The 18,763-nt window shown below is 36.3% G+C and overlaps 1 protein-coding gene across 1 annotated transcript in view; it reads left to right on the top strand.

Moving 5' to 3' along the window:
* The window catches only part of WDR49 (WD repeat domain 49), a 175,077-nt gene that overhangs the window by 116,458 nt on the left and 39,856 nt on the right, over positions 1-18,763 (top strand). The window contains 6 exon segments of the mRNA XM_063620427.1: positions 2,348-2,478; positions 6,399-6,497; positions 8,076-8,240; positions 10,106-10,293; positions 11,302-11,499; positions 16,799-16,968. Of these exon segments, the coding sequence (XP_063476497.1) occupies positions 2,348-2,478; positions 6,399-6,497; positions 8,076-8,240; positions 10,106-10,293; positions 11,302-11,499; positions 16,799-16,968 (951 nt within the window).

Below are 18,763 nucleotides of genomic sequence, written 5' to 3'. Positions count from 1 at the left end.
AACAAAACAGACAGAAATGTAAGAGGTACCTACAGAAGACTAAGAATATTGTTTGTGTTAGACAAGAAGGTGTGCTTCAGAAACTTAGCTCCTAACAATTCAAAACAGCTACTGCAAGCAAAAAATAAATTTAAAACTTTGAATTCTTTTTTTGAAATTCAGGCAAACTTTGCATTCTCTTGCATTAATTCATCTATCTTTATTTTAATAGAAAATTATTCTTCCTCAAACTTTTTGAGTAAAATTAACACTTAAGAAGGTGTACCATATTTACCCTATGGCTTCCAGTGCCTCTGTCAAATATTTAATTGGACATTCACATATAACTGAAAAGTAAGGATAGAAGAATAGAGGGAAATAATTCTGAAAACATAGATTAGATCTATGTATTATTAGGTCTTAAATAACAGAGCTACACATTTGAATTTTATCATGTAGGAAATGAAAAACTAGCAAATGCTTTCTAATGGGGCATTAGCCTTATCTTTTATCATGTTGTTTTCTCCATCCAGAGAGTTTTCATCTTGCAAATCTTACCCATATTTTATGGTCCAGTTCAAATATCAGTGTTCAACTCAGCCTTCTTTGATTTCTATGGTGGCCTTTCATGGCAGTTATCAGTACTGCCTTAGCACTTACCACATTTTACCTTGAATTTTAGTCATTTTGTGCTGATGGCTCTGTACCCTGCATCACTAAGAACAGTGACTTCCACATGGCAAATAAGAAATTCTTATAGAATAAATGAAAATGCCCCAGAGTAGAATAATTAATCTAGTAGCCAGATGAAGAAAGTGCCAGAGATGGGTAGACTAGAAGCAGTAAAATTGGTCAGTAGGCTGTTACAATAATTCAACCATGAGGTAGTTAGCACAGAACTAGGAAGCTGTCATTGACTGTTTGAAGTAAAATAGTAAGAAATGAATATGTAACATATTGCAGAGATATAATCTAAGTATTTGATTTGACTAGGGAAGAGAAAGACATCCAAAGAGGCTGGAACGTTGGTCTATTAACCATATTTGGGAATTGCAGACAGAGGGCTGGTATGGAGGGAAGATTTCAAATTTGGATTTTTGACATGTTGAGATCTTTTGCAGATGGAAGCATTATACGGAACTGTCAACTGGCAAATGGAAACTATTTCTGGCAAAGATTATGAATGAACAGAATTTAAGAGCCATTTGTATAGCAGCGACATTGGAACTCATGGTGATATATGAGATCTCTAAGCCAGTTTGAGTGGATAGAGAGAAGGGGAGGAATGAAGATAAGGAAAGTTCCATTGTGTATATATACCACATGTTAAAAAGGGTAAGAGAAAGAAGGGAATAGAAAATGAAGAGTGAGGAAAGAAAGACCAGGAGGCAGGAAGAGAAGCAGGACATACTGGAAACTCTGAGGCTGAGGAGTAACGCTGGTAGGACAACTAAGAGACCTTTAGAGTGGTGGGAATAAAAGATTTCAGGAAGGTGAAGAGAGAATGATGGTGAAAGACCCCATAATTTTAGTTGCAAATGCTCACTTGAGATCTAGATGGCTCTAGAAGGAACAAGAGGCTTATGTTCTGATGGCCAGAGCTCGGATCATCAAGTGAAAACGGGGTGGTATTAATGCCCCAACAATGGCATCTTTACACTCCTCCCTTCCCCACCAGGCACAAGGCATTTCATTCTTTGCCCATGCTGTCCTGTCCTCAAATTTATCAGCAGTGCCCCAAGATACTGACCTCTCTAATACTGTTTTTCCTGTTCAAAATGTATCTGTTCTATGTCCCACTTCTTTGGGGTGGCATTTTCCAAGTATGTTCCACAAATTATAGTTCTTCAAGATGCTGTAGACTCCAAGAGAATGGATTCTGTGATCAGGTAAGTCTTGAAAATGCCACAAGGAGTGCTAAATGTCCTGAGAAAATCTGATGGAAAAAAAAAAACCTTATTGACTTTGTTTGAAGTACAAAACATTATTTGTTCATAGGTCTGCCCCCTGTTTTAATTGTTATTGCTATAAAACTCGGTGATTTCATGACACCCATGTGGGGAAACTTTGCTTTAGGGTCGTGGTGATGGATAATTAATCTGATAAATTGTTACATGGTTTGTTGTTAACAGTTATGAAAGGATAATTAACCTTCTATTGTCAAAAATTTATAATTTACCAGATAATTTAATGAGGTAATAAAAATGCTTAGTGTGGGAAACTCAGTATTATAGATGTCAAGTGGGGATACATTTTCGGCAGCATAGTCTTTTAGAAGTCTCAGATCACATCATTCAAGTGGATAGTGGCTACTCAACATCTACATCAGTTTTAGATCCACAGCTAAATTTTATATCCTTTTTGCTAGGGCTATTACTGTGTTTCGACCCCAAAACTTCAATCAATTTTTCATCCAGCCTGAAGAATGGAAAGGAGGCATACAGCACCATGATGACATCTTGTGTGCTGCGTTTTTACCTCCACAAACTCTTGTTACAGGTAAATTGAACTTTCACTTGACAATCATTGGTGAAGTTTGGTTTGTTTTGGTTTGTTTTGGCTCACTCACCTTTAGAAAAGCTTTTTCTCAGTTGTTTTATACATATATATGTATATGTATATATGTGTATATGTGTGTATATATATGTATATGTGTATATATATGTATATGTGTATATATATATATAAATATATATGTATTTTGAGATGGGGTCTCACTCTGTTGCCCAGGCTAGAGTGCAGTGGCCAGATCTCAGCTGACTGTAACCTCCACCTGTCAGGCTCAAGTGATCCTCCCACCTCAGCCTCCTGAGTAGCTGGGACCACAGGTGTGCCCCACCATGCCTGGCCAAGTTTTCGTATTTTTGGTAGAGATGGGTTTTTGCCATGCTGTCCAGGCTAATCTCAAAGTCCTAAGCTCAAGCAATTCTCCTGCATCAGCCTCCCAAAGTGCTGGGATTACAGGCATGAGCCAATGTGCCTGGACATATATTTCTTTTTTAACTTATGATTGACACATAATATTAATAATTGTACATATTTGTGAGGCACAACATGATGTTTCAATACATGTATAAATTGTGCAATGATCAAATCATGGTAATTAGCATATTAATAGCCTTACACATATATCATATCATAGTGATGAGAACATTAAAAAATCTTTTTTTCTAGCTCTTTTGAAGTATACAATACATTATTGTTAACTCTAGTCATCCTACTATGCAATAGAACACCAAAACTCATTCCTCCCGTCTAACTGTAGCTTTTTACCCATTGAGCAATCTCTCACCCTCCTGTCTCCCCTCCCCATCCTCTGGTATCCACTGTTCTACTCTCTGCTTTTATGAGAATTAACTTTTTAGATTCCACAACTGAGTGATATCATGTGATATTTGTCTTTATATGCCTGGCTTATTTCACCTAACATAATGTCCACCAGGTTCATTCATGTTACTGCAAATGACAAGCTTTTATTCTTTTTATGGCTGAATACTATTCTATTGTGTATATATACCACATTTTCTTTATTCATTTATTCATTGATGGACATTTAAGTGGATTTTATATCTTGGCTTTTGTGAATAATGCTGCAAAAAACATAAGGGTGCAGATATCTCTTCCACATGCTGATTTCATTTCCTTACCCAGTAGTGGAATTTCTGGATCATATGGTAGTTCTATTTTCAATTCCTCCATATCATTTTCCATAAAGGCTATACTAATTTACATTCCCACCAGCCATGTGTAAGTGTTCCCTCTGCCCCATATCTTCGCCGATACTTTTATCTTTTGATTTTTTGATAGGAGCCATTCTGACTGAAGTGAAGTGATGTCTCACTCACTTAGGTTGTTTTGATTTGTATTTCCCTGATAATCAGTGATGTTGGACATTTTCTCATGTCTGTTGGCCATTTGTGTGTCTTCTTTTGAGAAATGTTTATTCAGGTCTTTTGTCCATTTTTAAATCAGGTTTTCTTTGTTGCAGAGTTGTTTGATTTTCTCATATATTTTGGATATTAGCCCCTTATACTATCAGATGTAAAGTTTGCAACTATCTTCTCCCATTTTGTAGGTTGTCTCTTTGCTTTGTTGATTGTTTACTTTGGACATGAATAGATTTTTGAAGAAGCAACACTCGCTCTTCTTAATCCTTATTTCTAGGGAAATATATTGGTAGTTCTGATCATCAGCGCCTATGCCTGGCTGTCTGATTTCCCATCACGGCTCTACCAATTGCCACAACTTGATAATGAGCAAGTTATTTAAACTCTAAATCATAATTTTGTCTGGCTGATAATAATATATCTATATTTTGGTTTGTAGTTCAGATTATCTGTGCAAGGGTTTAACAGTGCTCAGCACACAATAAGCTCATCCATAAATATTAGCTTTTATTTGTATTGTCCATTTTCCAGGAGCAGCTTTAGGGCTGTCAGGTACGAATCACACATTGGTGGCACTTAGATGTTTCATAATGTGAACATATTAACTCTTTGGCATAATTTAGCCCAGATAATGTTGATAAAAGTCTGTCCTCACAAAATGTCTACAAATCCAAGCTCTTAAAATGATTCATAGGCATGCTTTGATGTGGCATATTAAAGAGAATGAAAAATTATTGTATCATTTCTGGCCAAAGAATGCGATTTATAGAGACAGATTGCACCATGAAATTTTCAAGTCCATATTTTGACAGCTGAATTTTTTTTTATAGAACCAAAAATGTCATCAATTAAGAGGAATGAAAACTTACAGGAAAAGATCCAGGGTATCTATGAAGTGTCACAATATGAGGTTTACTGATCTATCTACATTTAAAGTTCCTCTGTTTTCAGGAGTAACCAAATTACTTTCTAGTAAGGCCAACTCTGTAGGTAAATTAGCTTTACAGCCACTGGAAGGCCACCCCTGCAGGGAGGATCACATCCTGAAATGTGATGGGCACTGAAGTGTAAAACGGTATGGTTGTTATTGTGAAAGTATTAGTAAGTACCATTTTATTGGTGGGTAGACAATCTCTTCACTCATTCTCCTCCCATCAATCCTATGTGGAAATATTTGGTCAATCACTGCTAGTAAAGCATACGAGAAGATGGATATTTCTACGGACAGCTGAACTCCATGCCCTCTGGTTCAATTTGTGAGCTGCACAGATTGTGCTTTCTTTCTTTCTTTTTTTTTTTTTTTTTTGAGATGGAGTGGAGTCTTGCCCTGTTGCCCAGGCTGGAGTGCAATGGTGCAATCTGGCTCACTGCAACCTCTGCCTCCAGGGTTCAAGTGATTCTCCTGCCTCAGCCTCCCAAGTAGCTGGGATTACAGGCACGTGCCACCACACTCAACTAAGTTTTTTTTTTTTTTTTTTTTTTTTTTTTTTTTTGTATCTTTAGTAGAGACGGGGTTTCATCATGTTGGCCAGGCTGGTCTCAAACTCCTGACCTCCTGATCTGCCCACCTCGGCCTCCCAGAGAGATTGCTCTTCCTAGGACAATACAGAGTTTAGTGTGCATTTCTCTCTCCTCTCCCCTAATCCCAAAAAAGTCACCATTTGTACATCCTACCCAAAATCTTCTGCTCTCCTTGCCATAGACACTCTGCTCAGTGGGTAGCTGTCCTCACCAAGCCACTGAGAACAATGGTCTGGGCATTGATGCTTTGTTCCTCCACAGGACATGGTTGCTCAGACTTCACCTCACTTTGGGCTTTTGGGCTATTTGGGCTTTTCTCTGTTCTCTGTGAAGAGCAGTAACTGAAGGACTTTCTGGAGGAAAAACTTTAGGATTGGAGAAGACAATATTCAATAAAGAATATAGGAGGGAAAGAATGAAGAGAAGATACACACACACACCCACACACATACACACACAAGAAGGGATGTGGGAAACAGAAACATAGGAGGACTTGATTTACTTTCCTTTACCCAGTAATAAAAAGTAGGATGGTAATTGACATTTTTTCCAGTACTTACAATATGCTCAGTGCTATTGTAAATACTTTCATTCTGTACAATAACACTATGAGGTAAATACAATTATTAACTCTTTTTATAGATGAGAAAATGGCAGCATCAAGTAGAGTTAAATAACATGCCCAAACTCACACAGTAAGTGGGAGAACCAAGACTCAAGCTCCAGTTTTTTATCTGCAAAGCATCTGTTCTGAATGCTTTATTACCAAAAATAAAAGGAAACAACAGTAATTTCTACACACCTATGCTCAGGTTATACTGTGGGGATTGTAAGCTCTAAAGTTAAAACAAATACCAATTATTATTATTCATGTTTCTAAAAATACAGAGTGCCCACTATGTGCCATATTCTGTGTAAGATATGTTGCTAGTAACTTCTTCTGATTGCTGTTTCTCATATTTTCTATCTTAACCTCTTGGCAATTTATATTCTCCATCCTGTCTTGTGTAGGGAGTTATGATGGAGAAATTGTTCTATGGAACAGTAGCACAGAGAATGCTCACCATGTTCTTCACCCTGATTACCAGAGGTTGCTAAAGTCAAAATTAGGTAAGTGTGAGTTTGAAACTAAAATAACATGGCTAGTCAAATCACAGTAGGCCTGGTTGTTCATGCATGTGCCTGATGCGACTTGCTCCTAAGTTATAGATGATTGGCTATAAGCATGAAGGATTAAGGATATGATTGTCTTGCCAAAGTAGCTAAAGAGAACACCGAGATTTACTTGGCTTAGCAAATTCTCCATGGCATGCCATTTCTTCTCTTTATGCTACATCGGCATTTCTGAACTACTGACAGCAGGGAGCAAGACTCTCATTTTTATGTAGTTAATTTTTTTTTTCAATAAACCTTGCCAAATTACCTAAGAGTGAACGTTAGGTACCCTATGGTAAGAAAATGGAAATTCATGTTCACTTGATAGGCTGTTCAGACTCAGTCTAGAGCTTGTAATAAATATTATGCCACCTGGAAATCTTAAATTATTCCTTGCTTTAGAAACCGATGAGGAACATTAGATGGGAGTATATTGTATTTTATGGGAGTTTAGCAGAGCACATGAATATTTTATACTTAAGTAAAATGTCTTGACAATTGCCTTTCACATTTTATTTCAGTTTCCTTAGATACTAAAGGTTTTTCTTTCGACTAATTTATTTTGGTAATGAGAATGTCATTCATCATGGCCCAGTGAGGTTCTGTTGTCTCAACTGAATAAACTCATAGAGGCTGAACTGAACTTTAGGAATGGACTGGTCATCAGATGCAGTTTTCTTTTTGGGTGAAAAGCTGAGAAGCTATTTTATTAAGAGTAGGAAAACAAGAGATTTAGGGGATACTTGGCTGCAAACACAAAGCTCTGACCTGCTTTATGTACTAAGAGCTAATCATTTTAGGATTCATTTGAACTTGCCATGAGGAGGTTGAAATTCTGCCTCTTCCTGTACACTGGGCTTTAGAATACACAGAGAGATAATTAAGGAGAAAAGTGAATAAATATCAAATTTCTAAAAGACATGAAAGACATTGCAACAGATTTCTTATTTTGGAATTTTGAAAATACGTCTGTATAGATTTTTCATAACTATGGGCAGACTGTTCATAGATTCTGAGTTTTTACTAGTGTGGCCTGGAGATGATGTCATTAGATAATTGAAGTATGCTTAGAAGTATGCTTCTCCAGAGTAACTCACTAACAAATAGTATTGTTAAAAAGGCTCATTTAATTAAACATAGTCATTAGAGCTCATGTTCATTATAATATTTCCAAGATTAATTTTAATGATTAATAAGTTGAAAATGCCACAGTATTGGAATTATATTTGTCTTGGGCATATTAGGATCCCTAAGATGTTAGCATTGACACCAATATTAAGTTCTTACTTAATTCATATCAAGTGAAAACACAGCAAGTGTGTATGGAACATGAAAAACAAAAATAAAGTCAAACAATTCTTCAAGTTGGGGTCGAGAAATAGCAGAAGGCTTGATAGATGTTGACTGGAAGTCTATTGTGAGACTTGGAGTCACTGGAGATAGTGATAGATGTAGGCCTGCTATTTCATAGGCATTAGTTTGAAAAGCAGATATTTTTCTTCATTAATATACTTGGCTTTGTCTCCCTCACAGATACAAAACCTCAAAAACTTCTCAGTGCTGGGAGAGGCCACTCCTCCCACCCCATGGCAGACCATTCTACCATGGGAATCCGCAACTTTGAGATTGACACTGAGGGCAAAAATGCTGTTATGAGGCTTTGCTTCCTTAAAGCAAGAAAAAACACTGCAGTGACAGGTAAAATATATATTTACATTTTAAATATAGTTGGAAAGGGAGCAATAAAGAAAATCCAATGTATTTCTGCTAGATCTTGTAGAATTTGACTGTATGTAGCTAACCAGTCAGTAGTGTGTCATGTGAGGTCACAGACCATGGCAAAGGCAGTTGGAATTGAGGAGGATGTGTTCAAGAGCAGGAGCCAGACTACACCCCACTACGAATTTATCCAGTGTTGTATATGTCAAGATCAGGATAGGAAAAATTCTGACAAATTATTGGATACGGGCAACAATCAGAATTGTTGTCCCAGACCTGGCATAAAGAGGTTTAAATACGGTAGGGGCACAGCAAGATGTATGCCAAAGTCGAAGCTTAAGTCCACATATAGCAGAAGAGTTGAGTCTGAGACTGACTATATGAGCACCTAATCAAAATAGGCTGGAAGAGAATAATGAGGAGCATGGATGTTAAGAACAGTAACAGAATTTGAAAGAATTGCTAATCCCAGGACAAGAGCTGCCCGCTCTCTTCTCTGTTCTCATCTTTTTTTTTTAAGTATTGGTTATATCTTCTCCAGAGATGTATACTAACATTGATGCTATTTTATGATTTACTGTAGTTATGTGATATTATATAAGTGAAATAACCATTTGCTTAATTTTTTCCTTGTTGTCAATGGCAATATTAGCATGGTGTTGATGCAGCCTGCATCTTTCCAAAATGAAAATCTGCCTTGGAGAATAATGTGTATTTTTTTTTTTACCTTTCATCTAAAATAACAATTGTATCTTAAAGGTATATTTTTCTTAACATTAGGAACTAGAAATATATGTATTATGTATTTGAAAAGGAACATATTTGAATTATGTTTATTGTTTCCCATATTTAATTTACAGATGAAAATCTGTATAATTTTCATATGAAATTTTTAATCATTAAGAATCAATAAAGATATAGTTTAAAAACATTCTGGGATGTTTAGAATAAACTTTGAAACAATTAGATTCTAAAACTTTCCATTTTTTAGAACTTGCTTATACTCACAATATGAATTATTATCCTGAAATTACTCTCATTTCCTCAATACTAATTTTAATGTTATCAGTATTCCCAGATTGTTTTCACTGAAGCAGCTACATGTTATTATTTCTACCTTAAATAGATATGATTGTTTATTGGCAGTACATTTGTGAGGCAAACTGGAAGTCATCTACAGATTTATCAAATAATAGGAACCTTGCCACAAAAGAATAACTTAGGTAATGTGCTTCAATAAAACATATAAAAATGGAAAGGTTAGTTCTAGGCTCATTCACCAAAAAGGCGTTTTATAAGGGTTTACAATGAATTATTGACGAAAGTGTTTAAAGAAAGCTCATAAATAGAATTCTAAGCATGCTGCCAAATGGAGAAGTCAATAGCTATTCTGCTACCACTACGTATTCCATCCAAATCTGTACATGCGGACTTTTTACTTCATTGTATATGTCCAATGGGTTATTAGGGAAGATTAATTTTATATAATGAGAATATTATCATAATGTTGGAATTAATATTTCATGTTTTATCTGAAGAAACAAATTAATTCTATCTAACTTTTAAATACCCCCAAAACATCAGAATAATGAATGAAGAAAAGGGAACGAAACGTAATGGAACACTTCAATATCCTATCTCATTTAATACTCAACACAAACCAGTGAGGTTATCATAGTGTTACCTCCATTTTATATTTGAGAAAATTAAAGTGGTGCTGGGAATTGATCTCAGGGCTACTCACCTCTCCAACATCATATGCTTTCCACAGGGAAAGCCACTGAATAAGTTATTTCTGGCATTTGTTGTTCAGTTTTCTAGTTAGATTTTCCCTTACATGTCAGGAGGTGCTAACCTGGTATCCTGTGGAGGATCTGGTTATGTCAGATTTTGGGATATATATAAGAAGCAACTTCTGGCTGAATTTTTGGCTCATAGTGGAGTTGGATCAATTATTATGTCTACTGATAAGATGAATCAATACCTTACTACAGGAGATCTTGATGGATGGTTGAAAATCTGGAATATAGAGGTAAATTGAAAAACATTATCACATTACCTTTAAGATTTTTGGTGACCCTTTGTTGCATGCAACTATGAATCAAGCCTGGTCTGTCTCCTAAATAAAGGAAAAAATGTTTAGTCTAAGTGTTTTAAGTAAAACATATACAAGTTTCATGCAGAGACTTCTTTCAAATAATTAATGAGGAAAATCATGTTTTTCTCAATATTGACAACCTTCTGTTAAGTAAGTCATCCAATTTAGAAATGCAATATTGTTAGTAAGGCACTGCAGCATTATCTGAATGTAAATAATTACAATATACCTTATTTTTAATGTATTTATTTATTTTGAGACAGGATCTCCCTGTCACCTGGACTGCAGTGCAGTGGCATGATTATAGCTCTCTGCAACTTCAAACTCCTGGCTCAAGCCATCCTCCCACCTCAGCCTCCTGAGTAGCTAGGACTACAGGCATGTTCCACTATGCCCAGCTAATTATTTTATTTTATTTTATTTATTTTATTTTATTTTACTTTTTGTAGAGACAGGGTCTCACTATGTTGCCTGGGGTGAGGCTACACCTTATTTGCAATGAGATTGTAAATATAATTTAAATACTAGAGGACTATTCCTTTATCTAACATTATTGCTACCCCGACTTAGTTTGGGATTTTTCTTTTTTATCACTGATTACCTGCTCAATTTTCTAATAATATTTAAAAGTTGTATATGTGACCACCTGTATGTGGTAAAGTTCATCTCTATCAAATAATTGGCTTTACTATTTATATTTTTCTTTCCTTCCTCCTTCCCCACTAGTTCCTTTTTTTATTTCCCAAGTAGTCAGATAAATTAGAAACCTTTTTTTAATGTAATTTCATTTTCTAGACTCTTTTATCATGAACTTTTCTTTTGCATTTGGATCACAGGTTATTGTTCCCAAGTTTGAAAATCAGCCTTTTTTTAAAAGTGTTATGTCATTGTAATAATTTCATATTTGAATTTTTTAGAGTTCTGGTATTTCTTTTCATTCAGGAGTACTGTCTTAACTCCAGTAAGAACAAAATCACCAAGGCCCCAACTCTGATAAGATCATTCCAACCTCATGAGGACCGAATAAGTTCCTTAGAGATGTGTGAGCCAGGTGGTCAGTTACTGATTATCTCCTCCTCTGCAGACTGCAGTATTTGTGTGACTGGTGTCTGCAATGCTCCTGTTTGGATCTTTGGTCAGGTAGAAATATTGCTTCTTTATTATTCTAGTATTTACTTAACATTTAGTATTAACTTGGGCTGATTTCGATTTGAATCTTATCAACTGTTTAATGTTCATTAGTCATGAAAATACTGACAACATTTCCGAAGCAGTAGCTCCAGGTGACTCTTGTCCTGTTTTCCATTAACCAAGACAGTTGTATCAATCAGAAGACACCAGAGACATGAAAAGATGGGGGCAACGTGCAGCTCAAAATATTCCAAGATTTCTGAGAAAAAATTCTCCTCTAAAATAAATTCCTTCAATTTCAAAATTAGTAAAAGTTCAATGTGGATAAAATGATACTAGAAAGACAGGTGATTATGTAAGTGTTAACTAAGAATGTAATAATAAAATGTAGAAAATTTTAGGAAAAAAAATCCAATCATCCTATTCATTATCTGGTTTACTGCTGCAAATAATAATAGTTAACATTTGCTGAGTTTTTCTTGTGTATGTGGGGCACTGTTCTAAGATTTTTTTCAAGATTTAACTCATTTAATCTTCACAATTGCTCAAACCAGGAGGGAGCAGCTCTCACAATTCCCATTTTACAGATAAGGAAAGAGAGGCACAGAGAGTTTGAATAAATCGCCTGAGCTCACAGAAGCTAATCGTGGTAGAGTTTTGCTTTTAACTCAAGTTGGGTCACTTCAGAGCTCACATTTTTAACCCCTTTCTCAAGATCCAACTTGCTCCTGCCTATGAAATGGAATGGAAGTGGGGGGCATGAATGAAAGGAAATATTTAGTCTCATATTTTCTGTTCTTTTTTCCTTTTGCCTTCTTGGGAACTTTTCCTGTTCTATTTGTGCTTTGGGGGACAAAATATGTTTGATTGGTTTCAACCAGTACTATTCAAACCTGGTATAAGTTTAAGGTGAAGCCTCAATATCTGTTTGGCCAGCTGATTTGGTTCTATTTAGGAGCCTCAGGTGCCAATCTTAGGCCAGGAGTGTAGGCAATTCTTCTAGTGTTGGAAGACAAGGTTTGTTGTTGCTGTATTTGTAAAGTCAGTTTGATGAGGCCAATCTGTGTGGAAAGAATTCTAAGCACCCCTTTAGGATGCAGAGAGTGCTGGTAAATCAGAAAATCATCTGGGAGGTGGACCCACATTGGCTAGACAATGAGAGTCTCAATGTAACACTCAGGAGCTGTATCAATCTCTTGCATTTTGTAAATAAGACAAGCACTAGACTTTTCTCAGTCAGGGAAAAAAGCGGTTAAGTGGGAACTCATATGGGTGTGTGATGAGTGAGACCGGATGGGACATGGCTGGCAGTCTGGACAGGAAAGAAGGTGGAAGCCTGCTTCGGGCCACTGAAGAAGCCAATGCATTGCTGACAGAGGCTGTGGCAAGATGAGGTGGAGATTTGAACAACAGGTGAAACAAAACGTCATCAAGTGGGTGACCTAAGAAGTTCCTTAGACATCCGGGTTTGAACCAAGAAATAACAACATTCTAGGTGTAGGTGCCGTATAACCAAACAGATTATGTTTGGTTCACCCACCAAACATAATCTGTAGCTAAATTTTATTTTAATTCAGAAATGTGTGCTTGTAAAACTGCTTATTTTTGTGTTATTGATATTATTTGTCGTTTCTGTGAAGTCTTGCTTTTTCGAAGGACTTCAGACCCAAAAAGCCCTCATGAGAATAATTTTATTTTTTCCCTTCTGTTCAAGACAGGGGAAGAGTCATCAGAGCTGGGTCAGTTTTACAAATTGAAGGCTAGCAAAGCTGAGGAAAATGGTTTTCTAGTTCCTTCTGCTTGTGCTACTTTTTTTTTTTAAAGGATTCACTTTTATCAAGCTGTCTTGAATATAGGTGCCATTAGTTCCCAGATGTAGAGCAAAGAGTGTGGGCAAGAGGAAACAGAAAGGAGGGGAAAGGGAAAGGAAAAGAGGGAAAGCAAAGAGAGAGGAGAGAAGGGAAGTTTGGGTTTTTGTTTGTTTTTTTATAAAAACAAAAATTAGAATCACTTTTATAACATAGCTATTGACCTTAGGCTGGTTTTTAGGTTAGATTTTTAAAAGTTGTATGGTATGTCTATTTCTAGAGTTGGAGAAATAGGAGTGAAGAGGATTTATTCATGAATGCATGTTTATCCCACGAAGCTGACAGGTGATTGTGGGATAAGAAGAAATTCAAATGATGCTTGGAATTCTTCAGTGCCCCACTTTGTGCACTAACTACTGTTGTGCTAGAGAGTTTATGTACTGGCAACTCTCCTCATCCGATTGATTTGATGTCCAGTGACTTTGATTGTGTCTGTTCATCCAGTGAATAATTAAAATTTGATTTAGTTGCCCACATTTAAACAATAATAGATTTCATGTAAATTTCTCTTAAAAAAAGAGCAATCAGGCAAGAGAAAGAAGTAAAGGGTATTCAAATAGGCAGAGAGGAAGTCAAATTGTCTCTGTTTGCATACAACATGATTGTATATTTAGAAAACCCCATCGTCTCAGCCCCAAAACTCCTTAAGCTGATAAACAACTTCAGCAAAGTCTCAGGATACAAAATTAATGTGCAAAAATCACAAGCATTTCTATACACCAATAATAGACAAGCAGAGAGCCAAATCATGAGCAAATTCCCATTCACAATTGCTACAAAGAAAATAAAATACCTAGGAATACAACTTACGAGGGACATGAAGGACCTCTTCAAGGAGAACTACAAATCATTGCTCAAGGAAATCAGGGAGAACACAAACAAATGGAAAAAGACTCCATGTTCATGAACAGGAAGAATCAATATTGTGAAAATGGCTATACCGCCCAAAATGATATATAGATTCAATGCTATTCCCATCAAGCTACCACTGGCTTTCTTCACAGAACTAGAAAAAACTACTTTAAATTTTATATGGAACCAAAAAAGAGCCCATGTAGCCAAGACAATCCTAAGCAAAAAGAACAAAGCTGGAGACATCACGCTACCTGACATCAAACTATACTACAAGGCTACATTAACCAAAACAGCATGGTACTGGTACCAAAACAGATGTATAGACCAATGGAATAGAACAGAGGCCTCAGAAATAACACCACACCTACAACCATCTGATCTTTGACAAACCTTACAGAAACAAACAATGGGGAAATTATTCACTATTTAATAAATGGTGCTGGGAAAACTGGCTAGCCATAAGCAGAATACAGAAACCGGACCCCTTTCTTACACCTTATACAAAAATTAACTCAAAATGGATTAAAGACTTAAATGTAAAACGTAAAACTATGAAAACCCTAGAAGAAAACCTGGGCAAAACCATACAGGACATAGGCATGGGCAAAGAAATCATGACTAAAACTCAAAAGCAATTGCAACAGAAGCTGAAATTGACAAATGCAATCTAATTAAACTAAAAAGCTTCTGCACAGCAAAAGAAAATATCATCAGAGTGAACAGGCAACCTACAGAATGGGAGAAAATTTTTGCAATCCATCTATCTATCTGACAAAGGTCTAATATCCCGAATCTACGAGGAACTTAAACAAATTTACAAGAAAGAAACCAAACAACCCCACGAAAACGTGAGTGAAGGATATGAACAGACACTTTTCAAAAGAAGACATTTATGTGGCCAACAAACATATGAAAAAAAAGCTCATCATCACTGGTCATTAGAGAAATGCATATCAAAACCATAATGAGATACCATTCCACACCAGTTAGAATGGCAATCATTAAAAAGTCTGGAAACAACAGATGCTGGTGAGGACATGGAGAAATAGGAATGCTTTTACAGTGTTGGCGGGAGTGCAAATTAGTTCAACCCTTGTGGAAGACAGTGTGGCAACTCCTCAAGGATCTAGAACCAGAAATACCATTTGATCCAGGAATCCCGTTACTGAATATATACTCAACAGATTATAAATCATTCTACTATTAAATACACATGCACATGTATGTTTTTTGCAGCACTATTTGCAATAGGAAAGACTTGGAACCAACCCAAATACCCATCAATGATAGACTGGAAAAAGAAAATGTGGCACATATATACCTTGGAATACCATGCAGCCATAAAACAGGATGAGTTCATGTCTTTGCAAGGACATGGGTGAAGCTGGAAACCATCATCCTCAGCAAACTAACACAGGAACAGAAAACCAAACACCGCATGTTCCCACTCATAAGTGAGAGTTGAACAATTAGAACACATGGACACAGGGAGGGGAACATCACTCACTGGGGCCTGTCTGGGGGGTGGGGGAAAGGGGAGGTAGAGCATTAGGATAAATACCTAATGGATGTGGAGCTTAAAACTTAGATGATAGGTTGATAGGTGCAGCAAACCACCATGGCACATGTATACCAATGGAACAAGCCTGCATGTTCAGCACATGTATCCCAGAACTTAAAGTGGAAAAAAAAAAAAAAAAGAACATTTGTCATTCCTTAAGAGTAACTATGGCTTCTATGTAAAATGGGTTCTCTTTAATTCAGTGTAGTCCCTGAATTTTTTTATTGCCTTAAATACTGAGGGTGAGTTTTATTTACTATTACCCATTTATTTTTTTGTATTAGGTTCAATTCATTCATTGATATTATTTGACTGGCCCTGTAGGCATTTTATTCTGCAAACACTTATGACAAGGCTGATCAATTTGCAGACCAGCCAAATATCTGCAGGATGCCTAAGGTTCCCCTCATATCTCACAGGCTGCATTCTCAGGAACATTCTGTGTGCATGAAGTGTATTGATATAAGATGAGAAAATTGGCTCTGTATTTAAAACATAAAATAGATTGTTAATGGGGAACTTTTGCTAGATGAATGCATTTTAAGAAGTGTAGCCAAATCTGTGAAAACTATTATATAACACACATAATTTTTAGAAAACAATATTTAATAACTGAACTGGCTTTTGAAAACATTTTAAGGAGAAATAAAGTACCTGAGGGAAAAATAACTGTGGCAATTCTTTAACAAAAGCTTTTTTTTGTTTTTAGTAAATATACATTTGGCTATTCAGAATTTTAAAATGGGAATGGTAAAAAATTATTTGTAGTTCATTATTATCTCTTCAGAGAATTTTTGTTTCTTATGACACATCTCATTTTCTACCTTTATTAAAGTTACATGAATCTCTTTCATTTCCCCTTTAAAACTGTAAGCTTCTTGTGGACCAGAGTCATGTCTTTTTCATCTTCTTGTGTGTCCCACCCCAGGACTTTAATTAGTAATCCAGCACGTGGTAAACACATGTAAATGTTTGAAGAAAATAAATTTCATAAAAATAAAACAGATGTTTTCGTTTTTTTCAGGCAAAGCACTGGCATATTGAAAACTGCCTTTTCCTTCCTAAAAGAGATACTAATTTAGTGGAAAGTGAGATTCAAAAGGGAATTTCTTTATTTTCTAAGGAGGAATCTTGTTTAGACCCAACAGAACATTCTCTACTTAATAAGAAAAACAAAGATGACTCAACATACAAGTAAGTAATTTTGAACATTAGCCAGATGTCAACTGAAGTCTAGGTAAGACATAGATAAGATTGGTCCAAATTTCCTTCTGTCCTCTGTGGAATGTTCAATGACTACCTCAAGATTTCTCCAAAATTTGGGGGATTGGTAGGTGTGTATGGATGAGTGGCTTATATTATCGGGGCCATATTTGGTTCTTATTTCTTGACTACATTGATTATTGATATGTATTAAGTGCCATCTAGTCTTTTATTTCTACTCCATCATCAATCTAATTGTGAAAATTTGCCCCTTTCTTCAAAAACTATCTATCTATCTATCTATCTATCTATCTATCTATCTATCTATCATCTATCATCTATCTGTCTATCTATCTATCTTAGAATGTGTATCAGATTTTACTCTTGGTTTTGATAGAGTGCACAGGGGTTTATGTGACGAAAGTTCAAAGAGCTTAACTTTGAATTTAGACATCACTTCCTTAAGGCTTCTCGTCCCTCTATGTTGCTCAGACATTCTTCTGTTCATATCACTCTGCTAGATTCCATATTTACATTCCTTTTATGCTCTCATGTCAAGGAGTTTAGTTCTTTTGTTTTCTGTACTTTTGCTAAACCATGCTCGCGCAACTTACCTTTCATGCTAAATGGCTATTTTATTCTTGTAGAGATAGATATCTGAGCTTATTACTTGGAGAATAATAAAAATATTTTGGTGCTTTTGATTTATTATCTGTTCAATGTAAGAAAAGAAATGGGGTTTACTCAGAGCTGACAAGAAAATAGTCATTCTATAAAACTCCCACCATGCTTTAATTCATTGCTTCTGTAACATTCTGTGTTAAACAGGTGAAACACCAGAGAGAACTGTCTTTTCTTCTTCCCTTTAACTCACTAGTCACAGTTTTCCTTTCATTGAGGATATGAAGGCAGGATGGGAAGAAGGAGAAAGGTAGCATTGCTGTTCTTGAGGCTTGGCAGATGTGCAAAGCATTCTCTTTTTTCTGGGAATATAGTTGAGGGTTCTTTGATGACCCCACTCAGGAATCTCTGCATTGCACATTTCCAAACTCATGAACTCTTTGGCTAGTTTCTTATGGCTCACCTCCTCCAGCTCATGCCCCTTGTAATACACATCACAGTGTTCTCTGTTACAGTCCTGCACATTGCCAAGCCTCCCCTCTTGCACAACTCCTGGTTTAACTTCTGCTTGGCCTGTAGGAAACTCAAACATTTTGCAACACCAACTTTTCCACTGTTTCCCCACTGTCCCTGCAACTCCAGGTACAGCTTTTTGCCTGTAGACTTCTTCAGGTGTTAGCGAGACACAGGTCTGCTGTGTCCCTCTCATTGTTACCCTAGAGGACTACCTTAAGCTATTTGGACTATGTGAATAGAGGCTAGAAATGAAAAAGAGAAAAGCTGTCCTCCCCTCCAATGGGAATGAATCTCAATTCACACGTAAGACTCTCTCTGATGCAATCATCGCTTATAGTTTCCGCATCCTTTGTTTATATCTTAAAGTGATGGTTGGCTTAAGTGTCACAAGATCAGTTTTGGAGCTACCTTCTTGGCAACGTGACCCTGTGCACAAGGAGTCTAACCACCTCATTTTGGCATGTAGAAATACTTTTGTATTAAACATCTCAATAAATTACTTTGCTTTCAAACTTTTTGAACCTCTGCTGACACATAGATAGAAGAAAAAAATTCCCCTTTAGCATTCTGTTATGCTAAATTACTTTGGTATTTGTTCTTCCATTTCCTTGAATTATGGCTTGCAGAAATGTCAAGTGGCATTTTACAT

This window comes from Symphalangus syndactylus, chromosome 17 (assembly GCF_028878055.3).
Source record: "Symphalangus syndactylus isolate Jambi chromosome 17, NHGRI_mSymSyn1-v2.1_pri, whole genome shotgun sequence".
NCBI lineage: Eukaryota > Metazoa > Chordata > Mammalia > Primates > Hylobatidae > Symphalangus > Symphalangus syndactylus.
The sequence above is the reverse complement of the archived record's forward strand: the minus strand, read 5'-3'. Positions and strand labels throughout refer to the sequence as shown.